Source organism: Cavia porcellus, unplaced genomic scaffold (assembly GCF_034190915.1).
Source record: "Cavia porcellus strain 051 isolate PalLab524CR breed Dunkin Hartley unplaced genomic scaffold, mCavPor4.1 scaffold_6, whole genome shotgun sequence".
Classification (NCBI taxonomy): domain Eukaryota; kingdom Metazoa; phylum Chordata; class Mammalia; order Rodentia; family Caviidae; genus Cavia; species Cavia porcellus.
Window position 1 is genome coordinate 34790445 of NW_026947489.1, and position 21387 is coordinate 34811831.

At 32.9% G+C, this 21387-nt stretch overlaps 1 protein-coding gene across 5 annotated transcripts in view; it reads left to right on the forward strand.

Annotated features, from left to right (window-relative positions):
* Positions 1–20657, forward strand: part of Dph6 (diphthamine biosynthesis 6) — a 180070-nt gene extending 159413 nt beyond the window's left edge. For 4 of the 5 annotated variants that reach the window (XM_063250312.1, XM_063250313.1, XM_063250315.1 and 1 more), the window contains 2 exons: positions 3685–3772; positions 4981–7796. In XM_063250312.1, the coding sequence (XP_063106382.1) occupies positions 3685–3772; positions 4981–5034 (142 nt within the window). In that variant the 3' untranslated portion in view covers positions 5035–7796. Of the gene's footprint in view, positions 1–3684; positions 3773–4980 lie in introns of all 5 variants that reach the window. The other variant, XM_063250311.1, reaches the window with a different exon arrangement.
* Positions 20658–21387: the final 730 nt, after the last annotated feature.

The window sequence follows — 21387 nt, forward strand, 5'->3', positions numbered from 1 at the left end:
AACCATGCTCATATTTATTTCACTTAACATTACGAATACTTCAAATTTATATTCTTTATGGCACAGTAATATTTCATTGCGTGTAAATACCACATTTTCTTTATTCATTCATCAGTAGATACAGGCTACTTCCAAGATTTAGCTCATTTTGGATGTCATCACCTCCAGTGTTTGTTCTTATTCTTAACCTGTCACTAAGAATATTTGTTAGATATTATTAAATTAATTCATTGTTTATTATTTGTTTTTCTTAAATATTTTGTTTCCTTTTCATTTATTCCTCTGTTTAGTTTTAATTAGAAATTATTGGCTGGAACATATCAATATTTAATGAAAAAAACTGTCTTTTACTATGAATAATCTATTCTTCTCTTAAAAATAGAATAACATCCTGTCATACCTGACATTAATAAGATGATGTGAGTGAGCATGCATTGTCCATTCTAAAACTGTACGTGCATGAAAGATGTTTTACTTAGGATAGTCTTCCAGATGATACAATTTAAAGCTATGTTTAGTTCCTATAACTATTTAACAATTGACCATTGATAATGATGGATTCTATAGTTTAGAATGCATTCTTTGCCCAATATATTTGATATGATAAATATTGCTGTGCTGTAGCTAGCATGCAGCTATTTATTTATTAGGATTCTGTTTCAAATACCTGATTCAAATGACATTGTATTAAATAAAAAGTAACAAGGCCATCTCTAAAAGGAGAAAGACTTACAAAATTATTTGTTTTTAATTAAGAAGTTTTTAAAGTGTAAGTTGAATCTTTTTTGTGTACTGAAGTAATTAAGAGATCAAAGTAGTTCTAGAAATTTATTATTAAATGTACTGTGCTTAAATTAGATTCCAATTTTTAAAATCACTTAGCATTTTTAAAATCTTACAGGAAAAATTGGAATAAACTTAGTCTAGCATTTAAAAGCATTTATAGCCTAGCATTTAAAAGAAGAGAATTGACTACAGGGTAATCATAGGTTTTCAAATTAAAAACTTTTTTGCGTGTGTGGTGTGTGTGTAAAGAATTGAAGTCTTTAAATTCTGTTAATGATAGTTATTGTCTTTTCTGTATTAATGATACTTCTAATATCAGTACTTGAGACAGCTATATTTCCCTTTAAACAGTCAAAGGGAAATTCTTTTAGGTAGGAGGCATGGGAAGATATTACTCTTTCAGGAGGCTAGCATCAGAGTGAAGGGATCAGACAAACTCAGTTTCCATTTTAAAGTTGTCGGTAGAGGTTAATCTGTCACAGCAATGAAAGGAAATATTGGGAAACCTTTGTAAAGCCTCATTTGTATGGCAAGTCATAACAGCACTGGTTACTTACATTGCTAGAAAATGAGAGAAGGCTAGCAGACAAAACATTTTTGGTCTAGCATAACTGAAAGTATTTGAGGGGTTAATTTATTTTCTGATTTAATCAGGATATTCTGACAGGTTGTACTTTTAGGACTCAGAAATCTATAAAGCAAAGACTAGACATTCTTAGAAGTAGTTTTAAGTGATAATTTAGAAAACGAAAGAAAGAGTAATAATTGCATTCTTGTGTTTAGAACTGAAAACTTTTGCTTTCATATCTAGTCTCAGTTAACTCCTGTGAATGTTAGTCACTTAGATGTTACAGATTTAATAGAACCATTAAAAAATCACATTCTCTGTCAAAGAATGCTAAGAATGTGTGTGTGTGTGTTCTCTCTAGATAATACTCTTGATTCTAAGTGTAATTGCATCAGTGAAGTAAGAAATGTGTTGTCATCTTTCTTTTTTAGTAAGCTAATATTGGGGAGGACCTGAAATCCACTGAGACATACTTCAGGTTCAGGTTAATTATGGTATTGATGCACTCCATTTTCAAGGATATCAAAACCAAGTTGCCTGCATTAGGCATCATTTAAGCTTATGATTATTTTCCAACACTGGGATCAGGAACAGAAAACTGAAATTAATCTAAGAGTGACATCATAAACAAGAACTGAGGTTTGAATCTTATTGTACAGCCAAGATTTGACCAAAGCACACAACTCTGAAGAAAAGGAGAAATAAGAAATTAAAGGGAAAAAAATGAGTAAGTTTCAGGTTGTAGGAGGAAGCAAGCAAGAGAACGTCTTCTGTACTTTTATCTTTTTTTCCCTCCTCACATCTGGAAGCATCTGTTCCTTGACATTACCTGTGAATACAAGTTGTATCTTCTCATCAGGATCATTACTCTTTAATTATTCTACTGTTTTATAAGGTACTTTCCTTTTAATGCCAAAGAAATCCTTTTTTTAATGTTACTTTTCTAATCATTAATAGGATACATATTTGATACTAAAATGAATGGAAATTGTTTTTTATTTTAATCATCAAACTTGCTCTTATTTATAAATTTTGTTTAATTTTATTGGTACAGTGTAGGTATACCTAGTGATCACATTCATCACACAGAATATGTATTTGTACATGATATATTTTGATTTTTTACCCATTCCCATCCCCTCCTTTCAAACTTCCTTTTCCTCCCTGTTCACAAAGTTCTGTTTTCATTTTATCCCTCTTTTCTGAATTTTTTCTTTCTCTTCATTCCTTTCCGTCTCCCAGGTCCCTAGTTCCCTCTTCTTTTGAACAGTGTCTTCCTATTTCACAATATCTGTTGTACAATTTTGGTTCTTATTTACAATTCAGTTTCTCACACCAGAGAGATAATGTAGTATTTACACATGCATGTCCTATTTATTTCACTTACAATTAACACACTCTTAATCTTAAATCTTCCAAGTGGAAAGTAAACATATTCTCATCATAAAAATTTAGTATTTTATAATTAAGATATTGAGGATTCTGCTAAGTGATTTTGCACCAAAAACTTAATGCAAGAATGTTTTTTCATTAATGGCAGAGTCAAAGTAAGAATTCATTTTCCTGTACTGCAGTGTTCAAAATACTTACAATAGTAACATAAGCATTAAATAGGATTTCCTGAGACATTAAATATAAATGAATTTTGGTTTTTAAATTTTCAGTTGAAATGCAGAACATTATTGCTTCCTTAATAAACAATAATAAAAATAATTAGTAGGATTTGTCATAATCTGAGTATTCATATGTACTTTACCAGGTATTATTAATAAAAAGTTGTGTTAATTTACATTTATCCATATGATGCCAGCAAGAAGTTCATAGCATTTTACGTGCATATGGTAATTACGATGTCAGACAATCAATTTAAATAGTAGTAATATTGCACTGTGAAGAGTTCAGCTAGAGCTTAAAAACATCACTAATACTGCTTTTGTGAGTATAATTGAGATTTTTGTGTGAAACACTGAATGAATTACCTCTTGAAAAGGATAATGAAGATAAAGTACTAATGTTTAATGGTTAGTCCATGCCAAGCAGATGTAAAAGTGAAATTGATCAAGTTTGTCTCAAAATTGTTCAGCGAGTTTTGAACCTGAAAGTTGTACTGTGTGTCTTTATAAAGATAAAAATGCATCATTATTTTAATATTCTTAAAAGTAAATTCTTGATCTTTGTACTCAATTAATTAATACTGGATTATTAAAAATGTTTACAATTACATAGTTTATAACCATGCAAATAAGCATAAAGTGAGGATTTTTGGTGTCTCCTATCAGTAGCCACAGTTTATAGAGTAAATAATGCAATATAAATTGTTTCTGTTTCAGAGATTCCTCAGAAACAGTCATACATTCAGCAGATGCATTTGCACCAGTGGCTTATCTGCGCTTTTTAGAAATGCACTTGGAGGACAAGGCAAGTCAATCTAAGAGTCACTTTAATTTTTATAGACAATTGAGATATATGTTTTTGTACTGTGTATCTAATCATGTAACAGTAAAAGACAGAATAAAGAAAATAATTTTATCTTTAGTGGGTTTTTTCCCAGCTCTTCAGTCAATAACAAGGGATTTTATAAGTGCTGTAGTTTGAGGGTTTCTTATGGTACAAAAAACACTACATTTCTAAAGGTCTTGCTAATCTGTTGAAAGAGAGTAAGTTACAAACACTGAGAACAGTATAAAACCAAATGTTAAATAATTAAATAGGTAATATACAAATAATTAGGTTATTGTGCATAAGGATTAGAGAAAAGATTTGATAATGTATTTGATCATTATACAAAGCTTAAGAGGGAAAAAATTAGAAATAAAAGCTTTTCTAATATTCAAGTTAAATTGAGGTACAAAAGAAAGAGAAAATGAGACAAAAATTCACTAAGGAGTTTTATTTTAAATAAATTGATGATCAAGATACAGCAAAAATGTCAATTTAATGATACCTTACTGAATAAAGACCTGAATTAGATCTATTGTTGATCTTTTACATATTGTTTTATCATAGAAATAATAGCTGAAATTATGTGATGAAATGAGAGTGGTGACAGAAAAAGGAGTGGGAAAAGTCTTGCAAGTTGGTATTGCTCTGAATCTTGAGACATACATTTACATGATAGAAAATCTGAAGAGAACTAATGAATGTTTGACATAAGTAGGAAAAGAATCTCAAAAATCTCAAGATGAGAGTTTCCATAGTTAAGTAAGCTTGTTTGTTTGATTACTGGTGCCAGTTTCCCAGAAAAATGATGATGAATAGGATTAAAAATGGTTCATTAAATTCACCTGAAGTATAACTATTGCTAAACTTTATCCAAAAAGCTGATTACCCTCAAGCAAATTAAGTCTTACTATCTAATTATCTTTCAAACTCACTGAAAGGAACCTCTTCTAGATGGCTTCTGCTTTTCTGCTATAAAACAGAATGTCAAAACCACTGAATTCCTGTTTAAACATTCCCCTCATTATATATTCAAGTCTACCTGATTAGACTGTCTACTTTGTTTTGACATTGCATTGGTAGTCTTCTTAGTCCATCTGTTCTGTGGCAAATAGCAGTGTTATATCTTTTAAGATGGACATTGAAGAAAAATGGTGCATTTTCTTTCTCTCTTTTTTTTCTTTTAGGTGTCTCCAGTGCCTGAAAACTACAAAATATGTAGTTCTATATACACTTCTTAAAATACATTTTAGAATATTATTGACTAAGCTGTAATTTTGGTAAAAAATAGATACCAGTTTGTCAATTATGACCAACTTTTCCCCACATTTTTTTGTGTCTTAGAAAAATATTCTTGTTTTCAGAAGAAATTAGTGGAACTGTTAATTAATTGGGAAAATATCAGTGACTTCATTCAGGGTAGTCAGTAATACTGACTACTCGCTCAGGATTCATCTCTTTTAACATGTCTCATTATTACATCTGTGTCATAGGAAGAAAAAAATGTGTCCTTTTTCTTTTTCCTTTATCTCAAGTTCCCATTTTTGTAACATTTCACCATTACATTAGTATCTTTGCTCTTTTTCTTTCATTTTTCCATCCTTGCCATTTAGGTCATGATCAGAAACATCTGAAAATGAAGTTGGTTTATTTGGCCAATAAATTTATTCTGCTAGTTGTCACCAAAGTAATTTATCATTTTTCTTTTGAATATATTCATTATTTATGAATCAAGAACTTGAACATAATTGGACAATCAGGAAGACTATGATAACTGGTTACTTATTTTTTTTTCTTTTTGGTGTCTTTTGAGACAGGGTCTTGCTATATATATAGTTCAGGATGGCCTTTGGTCACTATGTAAGCCCAAGCTAACCTTTAAAGTCATAGTGATCCTCCTGCTTCAGCCTCCCAAGTGCTATGATTACAGGCATACAGCACCATCTCCAACTATAACTGGTCACTTTATGACTGATTTTAAAAATGCAACTTTCAGGACCAAGGATGTAGTTCAGTGGCAGTAGTGCTTGCCAAGGTCCTGAGTTTGATTCCCAGTACCAAACAAAACAAAACAATTGAGTAACCAAAAAAAATGCAACTTTCACATGTTACTTATGCTTGTCTTAGAAAACTTTTTTAAAAAACAATATCTTTTTCTAGAATACTTTTTGTTTCACAGCAAAGTTGAGCAAGAACTAGAGTTCGTATATACTCCCTCTGACTGTACAAGTACAGCCTAGTCCACCATCAACGTCTTGTCAGAGTGGTATATGTGTTATTATTATCACCAAAAGTCCATATCTTGCATTACATTCACTCTTCTGTTTTATATTGTATGAGTTTTGACAAATGTCTAACAACATACATCTATCTATGCTTCATTGGTTCAAGCCTCCTTTACCTGTAGACAGTAGTAATTATTGATCTTTTTACTTTGACTGTAATTTAATGTGGCAAAATGGTGCATAGTTGAAATTACACAATTTGTAGCCTTTTCAGATTAGTTTGTTTCACTTGGTAATATGCATTTAGGTTTCTTTGTGTTTTATTATGGCTTGCTACCTCATTTATTTTTGATGCTGAATAATAATCCATTGTCTTCATATACCATGGTTTATTTTATCCATTAAATTTCCAAAGGATATCTAGGTTGTTTCCATTTTTTGGCATTTATGAATAAACGTACATGTACAGAATTGAACCTGTGAATGTAAATTTCCAGTTCATGTGTGTAAGTAGCAAGGAGCATGAATACTGAATCATAAGAGAATGGTAAGGAGATGTCTAGTTTTCAGTGCAGTTGTCAAACTGTCTTCCATAGTAGCTGTACTAGTTTGCATTCCTGCCAGACATTAATGAACCTTGGGTATTATCCATGTTTTGGACTTTCTAATCTCCTTGTTTTAGTTTATAAACCCATAATGAATTCTGATGCTGATCATGTTTTATTTTGCCATCCATATATTTTCTTTAATAATGTTTACCTTTACATCTTTTCCTATTTTTTATTATTGACTTTTAAGGGTCTATACACTTTGGATAACAGTTCTTTATTAGATGTATCAGTCACTTTTGCTGGCACAGGGACATGATAGTCAACATCCACAATTTAAAGGAAGGGAGGTTTAATTTAGCTGACAGTTCCAGGAGAGAGATTTAGTCAATGATTGGGTTTCAGGGTTTAAGTCCATGTTTCAGTCAAGGCAGAGTTGTCATGGTAGAAAAGTTTGACAGAACTAAGCTATGTAGTTCCATGGCAACCAGGAAGCAGAACAAGGGAACAATGCCAGCCAGGAAGGGACAAGGGACCAGATATAGTATCAAGATAAGACCTCCTTTATCCACCTAGGCACATCTAGAGGTTGCTCTACCAATCCCCTGGGCAGCTTCCAGCGCAGTCAAGTTGACCAAATTAAGCCTGATCACCCCATACGACACCTTGTACAAATATTTTCTCCCATTCTCCAGTATATGCTTCCATTTTTCATTAGTGTTTTTCACAGAGCAGAAGTTTCAAATTTTAATCTATTTAGTGTTCTATCTAAAAAGTCATACTGAAACTCAAACTTATCTAGATTTTATCTTATTTACTAGGAGTTTGATGTTTTTTGTGTTTTTACACTTGTGTATAATAAATTTGAATTTTATAAGCAGTGTAAAACTTTTCTTTATATATAGATAACAGTTGTTTCAGTATGATTTTTTTAAGAGGGGTATCTTTTCTCCATTGTAATGCCTTTTTCTTTTGTATGTTTGTATGGTGTATTTCTGCTTTGTTCTCTTAAGGTGTTTGTCTTTGTTTTGCAAATATCATATGGTTTTGATTATTTTAAGTTTGTAATAAGCCTTAAAGTCAAATAATGTCTGTCTTCTAACTGAAGTTTTTCAATATTGAATTATTGTTTGCTCATCATGTTAAAGTCACACTGTTATTATCCAAAAAATACCTTACTCGATTTCATTGGCCTTAAATGAGTATATAAATAAAAATAGGAAGACCTGACATGTTGACACTATTCTTTCTTTTATTAATTTGTACTTAAGATTTATTCGACCATCATTGTTTATTTTTTCTTGTACAACAAACTTTACTTTTAAATACTTAAATCACTGATTCAAAATATTACTGTACAGTTAAAATTGTATGTAATAAAATTGATATTATATTGGTTATTTAATTCAAAAGAAACAATCCTTTTAAAAAATTTTTATTAGTACATGTTTACAGTACATGTTTGCATTCATCTTGACAATATTTGATCTCCATATCTATGCACATATTGCACTACTTATTTCATTCTTAGAATTTTCTATTTATTTAACTCTGAAAGCTTTTGTTTAATGTGTTAAGATATTTTATTTTTATTCTTATTTAGTAATTTATATATGGGCTTAATTAGAACTGTTTCACATAATGTACAAAAATGTAACCTTATTCCTCCCCTCTAGGTTTATCTTTTTCCTTGTTTTATTATTTATCATAATTGCTTCCCCTTCAGTACCTCAACTCAAAATTTGGTGTCATCTTTCGAGTGTTCTCTCATGTGCTATGTTGTCACATCTCCTAAGCTGTTCTATCTCTGTGTTCATTCCTCCAGTTAGAGCTGTGACTTTCCGAACTCTTTTGGGTTAACTCCATGCATTCCTTTTTTACATATTCAATTCCACTGTCGTATTATTTTCCTTTTTGGTATGCATTATCCTGCATAAGATTCTACAGTAATGCTGTATTATTTTCTAAACTACCATTGTTAGGAATTGAAGATCGTGTGACATTGCTATAACATTTATTTCCAGTCTTGCTCTCAGGCCCTGATCCCTATGTCCTTTTTGTAACATTACTGAACCTTTTGATTTCCTTTCTCTCTTGCCTTTACTTATTCTTTCTGACCGCTTTCCTTCTTCCCTTTCTTTAACTGTTTACATACTATCCCTGACATAAGACTGAAATAAATACTGTCATACATTTAGCCATACAAAATGGACTGCTCTCACATTGTTTTTTCTTTTTTTTAAGGAAAATTCAGCTTTATATTAGAGCTTTTGAAAGACTCATTCTACTAAGTTGCAGATTTCTTGAGAACAGCTTTGTTTTCATTAGCATATTCTCTGAATCAGCTTTTTGTTCAAAAATATTAGCTAAAAGTTCAATAAGAACGTTTGAATTTAACTTTTTCATGCTTCATTTTTTCTTAATACAGAATCTTAGTAACATGTTGATTCCATGTTGCATACCATTTTATGAGTCATTTTCATCTTGTTAGAGAAAAATGCTTTAAGGAAACGAAAAAGTAAAATGTAGCATTCAGAGATTGTTAGTATGTTTTGTCATCGTTTATATTATGACTTTGTATATAATGTCCACCCTTACGCTTTTTCTATAAATGATTTATCTACTTAAATTTTACCTTTAAGTTAAAATTTTACATTATTTATATGAGTATTAAAATGATACCAGCTAGGATCCCAAACAAAATAACTGAATAATGAAAAGCACTGAGTTAAAAATAGGGAAATAAATTAAAATTTCTTTGGGACTCTGACTTCATTGCTTATGGCAAAGTTGATGCTAAAATATACCGTACATCACTACAGTGACAGGATTGAGAAAATGAAAAATACAAAGCTTTACATAAATCAACCAAAAGATCATATTAAAATGCATAACCTTTAACATCAGAATCAAGACTTTTATTTTTAACTATTCAGTATGCTACCTTATATAGTTGTCTTAGATATTCATACAGCTTCATAGAAAATAGTACTTCAGATTATTTGAGAGCTATGAGAATGTATTTCTAAAGAAGCAATTTCAGGTGGAGAGAGTGGCCAAGTAAGGAGTGACAGCAAAGTGAATGTCTCCAAATTAGCATTGGAAAAGCAGGTATCCTGAGGCAAGAGCACAAAATAAAATGTTACATGGCCAGACAAATAAGAGAGAATCAAAGTAAACCAAAATCCAGTATCTAGAGTTTGGAGTACTTGACTGCACCTAGATCATGGCACTTTACCCTCTACTCTATTCTGGGAGATGATTGAACTGATTCAGGAAAAGATTGGCTCTTCAGTAACTGGATGATAGAATAGACTCATGATCACTCTAACTGCCCTGCAGGGCACGGAAAGTGAGATGTATGAAAGCCAAGGATTGAGAGAAACCAGAAGCAACAGAACAGTGCGAAACAAACACCACACATTCAGATGTTAAAAACACACACACAACACACACACACACACACACACACACACACACACAAAACAGACCTTTCAAACAGTTAAGATAGCTGTTCACACTGTGGCAGAAATGTGCAAAATTGCCACATACCCAAAGTACAGCTCACACCAAGAAAATGAGTACAGAGAGATCAACGGCCCTCACCACTTTGGGCAGGAAATAGAGTAGTCCATAGGAGGAAACTGCTTCTCACAGGCTGTATTTTCAAATAAAGGGAACATGACTGTAGAAAGTTTTTATGTTTTGTTTTGTTGCTTGTTTATTCTGAGCTATCTTTTTTTTTTCCCAACTGGTTCTTTTTTGTTAATATTGTTTTGCTATTTAATTTTATTCTTTAAATTTGGCCATTTATACTGTTCCTTTTTTTGACTCCTGTTTTTTTTTTTTTTACTTTCTTTCATATTTTTCTTTTCTCTGATCTTTTTCACTTTCTTACTAACTCATCCTCTCCCTCTAACCTACAGCATGTATCTCCATGTATGTACCTTAGAGAATAAGAAGTAACCAACGCTCTAATTTAAAATAGAACCATTGAAGGGCACTTTAGGATAACCCTTAACAAAATTAGACTGAGAGGACCCATACAAAACTAACTACAAATATATCAACAAATTCTAATGACAATCCCATTGCTTCTCTCAAACTCCAAATATAACTGCATATAGGGATATACAGATATATTCCAACCCCCCTCAACATTAGCTGCTTCCTTCAGCAATACAAATAATTCCAATAGAAGCAGACCTTTTTGTTTTCCACCTATTGACATTTTTCTTAATCTCCCTTTCTTATCACTGATATATCTCCTTCCTTTCCTCCTTAGTCTGCTTTCCCCATGCTGCACATCATAAACCATAAATAGCAGTGTAATATAATCTGTACTGGACATTGAGAAAAGGTGAAATGATCAAGTTTTAAAGTTTTATGATTGGTATACAGCAGGAACTGTTAATGTTATTCCCAGAGTGGAGGGTAGAAATACACTCTTTACAAAAGAGTGGTAGTGTCCAAAAATCAAACTAAATGGATTGTAATGGTAAACAGTTCCTCCTGGCAAAACCATGATCACATCACTGGAAACCTGTCTTAACTAAAGAGGTCTTTATAGCAGGAACATACTTTCTACACTATTTGATATCAGTCCTCACCACAAAAAGAAAAGAAGGCAACAAAATGCCTCCAAAAACTCTGTTCTCCTAAATGGTGCAAATGGCACCAAAAGAGAGAAAATCAAACAACAAATAAATGAGCTACCTGCAAATGATTAAAGAAGAAATAAACTTGCAGGTTCAAAGAAAACATGAACTAAAGATAGTGGGATTAACAAACTGATGAATATCATTATGGAAGAAACAAAAAAACCAGAAGTTAAAAATTATTCAAATCATGACCAATAAATTTATCAAAGAAATGATTCATGAAAAGGTGCCCAATGAAAGCCAAGAGATAATGAATGCTATCAAATACATGAGCTGCAGAAATAACTAGTGTGAAAAGACTCTTGGACCTGAAGTAGAAAATGGAAACACATGATATTCTAAGAGGTAACTTAAGCTTGACAAGAAAACTAGGAAAATTCACCCAACTGCTACTAGATTATGCCAAGTAGACTAACCTAAGCTAAATGAAGTTAGAGAATAGCATAATTAGAGTAAAAACTGTGTTTACAGAAATCATAGCAGAAAACTTTCCGTGTGTGGGGAAGGAACTTACACACAGGTGAGGCTCATAGAGCACCAACAAGGATGAAGAAACAAATCTTTCCCATGACGTAGCACAGAAAAATCCCAGAAGCACAACACAAGGACAGAATCCTTAAAACTTTCAAAGAAAAGCAAAAAAAAAAAAAAAAAAAAAAAAAAAAAATCACTTAGAAAGGCAAATCCATTAGGATTACAGCAGACTTATGAAAACAAATGTTAAAGGCCAACAGAAATTACATTTTAAGTCCTAAAAGGAAACCCCTTTCAACGTAGACTAATGTATCCTGCAAAACTATATTTAAAAATCAGTGGAGGAATAAGGATATTGTACACCAAATAACTCCTTATGAAAACCAAGCCCATGCTCCAAATAATACTCAAGAATATTTTGGAGATACACACTGAAGCCACTAGAGCCAACAACTCTGAAGAATTGAATATATCAAGCAAGATGAATGGTTATAATAGTTATAAAGAAGTCAGAGGTTGGGGGGGACCTCTGAGGAGTAAGTCGGTACCTTTCAGTAACAACTCTCAATAATAATTACAACCCCAATTAAAAGACACAAATTGGTACATGGTCAAAAAAGAAAATTCAATGATTTCTTGCATTCAAAATATGCATATGCTCCAAAAAAATTTGATAGACTAAATATCAAAGGGTGAAAAAAATACTCCAGGCATGAGGACCCTGAAGCAAGCAGGGATAGAAGTCTCATTCTCAAAATAGACATCAAGATTAGACTGATCAAAGTGCAGACAAAATTATACAATGTGCCTGTTATATGAAGGTGAGTGCACTGATACTCAATGCATAACTAGTTAAAGGAAAACTTCAAGAAGAAAGAACAGTTGTAAATATATATACACTGAATATCAGTGCTCTCACCTTCATATGACAGACACTGCTGGTCAGAAAAGATCAAATAAACACCATCACAATAAGTGATCTCAATTATCCACTTTCACAAATACACAGATCAACTTAATACAAAAAGAAATACAACTTTCAAACTTTAAAGGGATTTAAAAGACATCTGCAGAGTGTTCCACCCCCTTTACAGCAGAATACTCGTTCTCCACAGCACTCAGAGTTTATATACAAATAGAACCTGTGTAACTACAGATGAACTCATGTATATCGTGGGGTCAGAGCACACTGAATCTAGAAGTCAGCTGCAAAAGAAATCACAAGAATTTTACAAACATTAAGTAACACATTCCTGAATACTAAGTCACACATCAAGAACAAATTAATTACTAGAATTGATTGATAAGCCAATACAACATACAAAAACCTATGAGATAGTGAGTACAGTTCTATGAGGGGTTTCAGGAACAAATCTGAACTAATAAAAACCACATGATTCTGGCACAAAACCTAGATCAATGGAAAAGAATAGAGGACTCAACCTCGAATACATTGGGCCATCTGATATTTGGCAAAAGAGCTAGAAAACACACTGAGGATAGCTTGTTTACCAAATGGTGCTGTGAAAACTGGCTTATGCATACAGAAGATTGACTGTAGACTATGGCCAACCAATAAGATTAATTGTTAAGATAAAATTGACCAAATCAGGAACAAATGGGAAGGGAGTCACTTAGAAAGTGGATATTCTCAGTTTTATCCTGGTTTGTTTGATTTTATTATCTGTGATGGTATGAACAGCTATTTTGAAGAACATAAGGCATTATATTAGCCAGTACTAATTTAATGTCATCTTGGTTTGAAGTCCTACCATGCTTTTGTTCTTCTCTTTCCAATGGGTCTATCATGTTGTATCTTACTGGATTTTATTATGTGTGATAGTACAAACAAAATTTCTATGGAAAATGAGATAATATAGTAGCCACTGTTCATTTTCTGTTATTTGGTTCTGAATGTCCTGTAATACTTTCATTCTCTTGAATGGGTTTACACTATTTTGTTATGTTTGATACTATTGTATATGAAGTTATGCTCAACTATTTCAAAGAAAGAGACATTATGGCAGTTACTGCTAATTACAGGTTGTGGTGAAATACTGTGTTGCTTACATTGTTCTGGTCTGCTTTGTTATGTTCTTTTTTGTCTTAATCTCTTTAAAATAAAAAAATTTTTAAAAAAAGAAAGTGGACATTCTTATGGAGCAGTGACACTTCTGTAGAGGGATAGGATGATAGCTCCTGGCTTCATCAAGGTGATCCATACCTATTTAGAATGTCCACCCTAATGTTTATACTTAGGGTGTGGTTGCATTTGTTTTGCCTTTGTCCTGAGATCTGGCCTATAGTGGGAGGTGACTGTCTCCTCTAAGATCACAAGACATCTGATACTCTGTGCCAGCTCCCTGGAGGGCCTAGCACTGTCAGACTGCCTATAACATTTCTGTCTGATTTAGCTGCCTATTTTTTGTTGAAATAATAATAGGCCAGTTAAACGCTAAACATTTCGCTAAAATGCATGACTTCTAGAGACATTATCAATTTCATGTCCTATTTTTTGCTCTTGTTTTATTTTGCATTTTAGAAATGTCTTCAAATATTTTGTAAAACATTAAATCATCTCTGTACTTTTTCTCTTCAATCTGAAATGTATTTTTTAAACCACTTGCTCTGCTTAAAAAGCTCTTAGGTCTACATGAAATTGCCTATAAATCTGGGAAATTTACAAAATAGTTTTAGTTTTAATATTGAATTCAAATTATTACCATTATCATTATCCCAAGTCCTATGATTATAGTAATTAGTGACAGATACCATTAAATTCGCTATGCAGAACTAAATTTAAACAGTGGTCATACTTATGAATAAATTGGGACAGTCACTCATACTTATGGATAAATTGGAACATATATAAATATATATAATCACTAGACTATACTGATTTTTGAGTGTGAAAGGAGGATGGAGGGGAAAAACAGACAAACTTAATCCTTTACTGTTCTATAATTGTGACTTCTTTCAGTAAGCATTTGTTTATTTAAAAAAAACTTTCCTGAAGAAAATTAACTGCTCAGGTAATAGTATAGTGTGTTACAAAGATAAATACATATTGAAATGTTATTCTATAACATTTTCATACTCAGTAAAAAGACATACTATAAAACATACTATAAAACTTTATAAACATACTATAAAACTTTATAATACTCCCCGGGAGTTCAGGGCATAGAAGACGATTTCCAACAGGCCCAGGGAAGCCTTGGAACAAAACATGAAACAGGGAAATGTAGGAAATGACAAAACAAAAGACCAAAATGCAATCTCAAACATCCAGCCCATCCCAAGAAAGCTTAGGAGCTATGTACATAGAAGAAAATATATGCCATACACCTGAAATACCTGAAATAATGGCAACTAAAATAAAGATGCAACTCCGGGAAGCTTTAAAGGAACTCAAACTAGAAATAATTTCCTAGGTAAAAGAAGAAATGATAAAAGTGAGATACTGAACACATCAAAAGAAGACACAGTTAAAAAATTAGAGGTACAAAACAAAAAGATAGAATCCCTGGATGAACAATATAAGAAACAAACAATATATGAAGCAGATTCAAAAGATACATAGGAAATAAAAAATTCCATTGAAAGTTGTCAAAACCACCTCAACGAAAGTAAAGATAGAATTTCAGACCTCGAACAAGATTGCAGGTAGTGAACAGGAAAGGAAAGATCTTTTAAAAATACAAAGGAATCAGGAAATAACAGTTCAACAGCTACAAGATAATGCAAAGAAAAACAACATAAAATTGACAGATATAAATAGGGGACAACACAAAAGATATCAAGAGGATATTTAGAGAAGTAATAGCTGAAAACTCCAAATAGCCATAACCAAAATAAAACTGCAGCCAGAGATATAATAATCACCATCCCAGAAATCCAACATAAGAATAGGATATTAAAAGCTGTTAGAAAAGACAGATCACCTATGAAGGAAAACCTATCAGAATCACAGCAGACTTCTCAGCACAAACAATAAAAGTCAAGAGGAGCATGGAGTGAAGTATTTCAGATACTAAATGATTTCCAGCCTAGACTGCTGCACCCTGCAAAACTGTACTTCAAATGAATGGAGAAATAAGATACTTCCATCATAAAGAACAGCTGAAGAACTTCATGATCACCAAGCCAACCCTGCAAAGAATACTGAAAGATAGTTTAGACACACATAGGAAAAAACCACTAAGCAAAGCACACAATTAAACAGAATGGAAAGATAAAGATGCAACAGCAGAAAGATAACATGTCAATAATAAACCAATATATAACAGTTACAACCTTTTATGTAAATGGTCTCAGTTCACCAAATAAAAGACTGGCAGAATGGATCAAGAAACAACTTCCAGCTATATGCTGTCTACAAGAAAGCCATCTAACCCAAAAGCATACTCACAGATTGAAAGTCAAAGCATGGAAAATAATACTTCATGCAACAGGAACCCCCAAAAAAGGGGGGAGTAGCTATTCTGTTTGTAGACAATGTGAACTTCAAGAATGATCTAAAGAGATAAAGAGGGTCACTACATACTGGCTAGGGGTAAACTTCAAGAGGAAGAGATCACTATCTTAAATATATATGCAGCAAATTCCATAGCAAGCAATTATACAAAGCAAGTATTAATAGAAATGAAAAATCAAATTAGCAATAACACAGTATACAGGAGACTTTAACACACCATTGACACTAAGGGACAGAACAACCTGACAGAAAATCAGTGAAGAAATAACAGAACTGCATCACACCTGTAAACAAATGGACTTGATAGACATATTCAGAGTGTTCATCCAACAGCATCAAAATACAGATTCTTCTCAGCAGTACATGGGACAATCTCTAAAATAGACCATATACTAGCCCACAGAACACATTTAAATACATGCAAAAGAGTTGAAATTACCCCGTTCATATTAATGGATCATAGTGCCATGAAACTAGAAATCAATGATTAAAAGAAAATGCAAAAACCTCACAAACACATGGAAATTGAATAACACACTGTTGAGCAATCAGTGGGTCACAGGGGTAATTGAAGAAATTAAACAATACCTACAAGCAAATGAAAATACAATTTACTGGAATCGGTGGGATTGAAATACAATACAATTTACTGGAATCTGTGGGAATGAAACCTGTCCTCAAAGGAAAATTACTGCATTGAGTTCCCACATCAGGAAAACAGAATGAAGACAAATAAATAACCTGATGCTACACCTCAAACATCTAGAAAAAGAAGAGCAAGCCAAGGCCAAAGCCAAAAGAAGGGAAGAAATTATAAAAATCAGAGCAGAAATTATTGCAATACAGACTAAGAAAACAAAGAATCAATGAATCAAAGAGTAAGTTCTTTGAAAGAATAAATAAAATTGATAAGCCACTAAGCAATCTAATTTTTTAAAAAAGCTCAAATTCATGCAATAAGGAATGAAAAAGGCGAAATCACTCCAGACTCTGTGGAAATACAGAAGATCATCAACAACTGTTTCAAAAACTTCTCTTACAGGTTTGATAACACAGAAGAAATGTACAGATTCCTAGAAACATATGAAGTACCAAAGTTGGGTCACAAAGATGTAAAACTGCTGGATAACCCAATTTCTATTAATGAAATTGAAAATATAATTAAGTCCTTACCTACAAAGAAGAGCCCAGGCCCAGATGGATTCACTACAGAATCTACAGGAAATACAAAGAAGACTTAATGCCCACACTCCTCAAACTCTTCAATGAAATCAAAAGGGAAGCAATTTTTCCTAAGTCATTCCTGGAAGCAAATATTACTCTAGTACCAAAACCTGAGAAAGACCAAATTAAAAAACACAACTACAGGCAAATCTCCCTAATGAACATAGATGCAAAAATCCTCAATAAAATATTGACAAATACGATGCAGCAAATCATCAAAAAGATAATATACCATGACCAAGTGGGATTCATGCCAGGCATACAGGGATGGTTCAACATATGTAAATCAATAAATGTAATCCACCATATCAATAAAGCCAAAAGTAATCACATGATCATTTCTATAGATGCAGAAAAAGCTTCTGATAAGGTCCAACACTCATTCATGATAAGAACCTTACAGAAAATTGGAATAGATGGTCCTTACCTCAATATGATAAAGGCTGTCTATGACAAACCAACAGCCAGTATCATACTAAATGGCCAAAAACAAAAGGCCTTTACCTTAAAGTCAGGCACAAGACAGGGATATCCCTTATCACCGCTCCTATTCAATATAGTACTGGAAATACTAGCCAGAGCAATTAGACAAGAGAGAGAAATAAAAGGGGTTAAGATAGGAAAAGAGGAAGTTAAATTATCATTTGCAGATGATACGATACTCTACAGAGAAGACCTCCCTCAAAGCTCCATTGAAAGTCTCCTAGATATAATAAATAAATTTAGCAATGTAGCTGGATAGAAAATCAATACTCAAAAATCAATAGCATTCCTATACAGTAACAACAAAATCACTGAGGGATAAATAAGAGAAGCCACACCCTTCACACTAGCATCCAAAAAAATGAAATACTTACGAAATAATCTCATGAAAGTAGTGAAAAACCTATACAGGGAAAATTCTAATACCGTGAAAAAAGAAATCAAAGAGGATACCAGAAAATGGAAAAACATCCCTTGCTCATGGATAGGAAGAATAAATATTGTGAAAATGGCCATTCTCCCAAACTGTTATACAGATTCAATTCCATCCCAATTAAAAAAAATTCCTCATAGATCTAGAGAAATCACTTCTAAAATTTATCTGGAACCAGAAGAATGTTCTTATGACTGAATAGTATGCCTTTCTGTATCTCTACATTTTGAAACAGCATGCAAAATCCTGAAAACTGTCCTATTTTCCAAACAGTACTCCATTTTACTTTCATAGCTATTCAAGAGGTTAGCTTTGGAAGAGGAGCTGGTTACCTCTTATTCCTCCTTGGTGGATACATTGGCAATGTGTGATTTTGATACATATGAAGGCTTGGGATTTTCACTATACATGATCAGGAAATGTTTCCATTTATAGCTGGCAAAGCTGGCCCCAAGCTACTGTTATCTTGTCCTTAAAAGAATTAAAATTCATGCACTGACTTGATTCTAAAGTGGATGGACGTTCTTTCAGGTATTTATTTCCAGAATAGAAATTTACATCATATAAAAGATTTGCTCTGTAAGTTTTCTCCCACAATCTTCTTATATAGAGTTTCCAAAATTCTTCAACTGCCCTCACAACAGTGCTTGTGGACTCATCATTCGCTTTTACATTGTGTAATGAATAATGACTTTTGAATCATTTAAACAACCTAGAAGTATCAGTAGATTCAATACTGTAGTAGGTCCTAGCCTTTATTTCAACAACACAAGCCTTTTGCTTTGTCTCTGATAGTGGTGGTGCTGAGAAAGATATACTTCATTATCTGGTCTTTAATCGATAAGTTTTTCCATGTCAAATTTTTAATACTTGTATCTGATGGAATAGATCCTTTTAATAGATTTCATCATTTTGTTCTTGTTCTGTAAAAAGTATAGGCTGTGCCTGATTGGAAATCAGTAACTACTAATTTTCCACTTTGGTAAACATTAATGACAAATTTTGTTTCCAGGTCACTCAGCGTGGCCACTTACTGGCACCATTAAGAGGGAATTTTATATACTTAGAGGGCTTGACTAAGAGGGAATTTTTTATACCTAGAGATGAACAAAATAATATGAGATTAAATTAAAAATGAGGAAAAATGCAATCACGATACATAGAAAAACAGATTAGTAATATAGTCATTTACTGTCATTCTCAAATATTGTATACTACTTGCAGATCTATGTCCTATGCTTTCATATAACAGGCAGTGTAATCGGCTTGACATACTTTAGATTCTTAAAGGTCACAGAGAATAAGAGATAACACAGAACCTGTATCATCACAGGAAGATACTACAGGGATGAAGAGATTGTAAGCCCCTGAAAAGAAGCTGGAAAACCTCTGTAATTGGAAAATTATATGTACAAATTAAAGAAACATCAACTCCAGAAAAGGTATGAGAGATAGCCAAAATCTGTAACTCGGATAATTGGTAAAAATCTTCTCTTTTATGAAACTGTATCATAAAGATAATAGGATGAGTGATTTTTAAAAGGAAGGAGAAGGAAAAGGGAGGAAACAAAAGTCAAAGAGAAAAAAGGAAGGAAGGAAGGAAGAGAAAACCACAGATTAAAAAAAAAAAGGAATGGAAATGGACCAATCATGTGATCAAAATAAATATTTAGAAACTGATCCTAAAGAAATGGAGATCTAGGTGAATGACCCAGGGAGAGAACCAGCCAGCCAGTGTCTCTGGAGATTCATGCCAGGTTGGAACTTAGGGTGCCTGGTGAGCAGCGGGTGATCCAGGGAGAGAACTAGCCAGCCAGCATCTCTGGAGATCTATGCCATGTTGGAGCTTAGGGCTCTGGGTAGCAAAGCAACCCGCTCCCCTCCCCGGTAGTCAGCTATGAGCCTCCCAGCCCATAGGCTGCGAATCAAACATCTCCCCTGTTCACCATTAGCAAATTGGGAGTCAGAGGTCTGAGCATCTCTTGGGAGGATAACTGTATGTAATAGAGCAAATATGGGGGATTACCGTCTACCATCTCTTTGAAGGTAAATATTGTTATCACTGTTCTGATTAGTTGTATTGCTCTATTCAATACTGTTTTGATAGTTTTTCTGATATTCTGTATTTGGTTTGATTTTGTTATACCTGATTGAGAGGACAACTATTATGAAGATAAAAGATATACTATGGTGCTTATTACTGTTATCCTGGTAACCTGCTGTGAAGTTCTGTACCAATTTCACTGCACTGTCTCGATTGGCTTTGTTCTGTCATGTTCTGATGTGTTTTACTACCTTCAAAATAATAATAAAAAATAAATAAATGGAGATCTATGAAATACCTGAAAAATAATTCAAATTATTCATCATGAAGCTTAATGAACTACAAAAGAACAAAGGCAAGTTAATTAAGAAAAATGATGCAAGAATGAGATGAGGATAACAAAAAAATAAATTCTGAAATTGAAGAATACAGTTACTAAACTGAAAAATTCAGTAAAGTGCTTCATCATTAGACTTGATCAAACAAAAGCATCAGCAAACTTTGAGTTCACTGAATCAGAGTAACAATAAGAAAACAAAAAGTGAAGAAAGTCAAGACTTTATGGGTCACCATAAAGCTGACAGATCTATGCACTATGGAAGCACAAAAATGAGGAAAAAAGGTTAGCAACCTTAATTGTAGAAAAAAATGACTGAACACTTCCTAAGTCTGACAATGAAGCACATACCCAAAACTAAGGAAAGAGCTACAAATAAAATGAATTTAAAGAACCCTGCATTGAGAAGCATTTGGGAAAGCTTGAAGAGTGACATACACAAGGCTCATCTTTCATAGTAACAATAACATGCAGGCAAGTCGTAGACAAAGACTTTTTCTTGACCATTTTGAGATAAAAATATCCAAATAGGTCACAGAATTCTAGTTATACTTAATCAGAGCCACTTTGAAAAGATCCCAGTTGCAGTGAACCCAGCTGCACACTGTAAGCCCCTCTATCCTCTTTGGTATTGACTCTAACCTTACATGTTCTAAAACGTGTCACCCATAACATTTACAAAGGAACT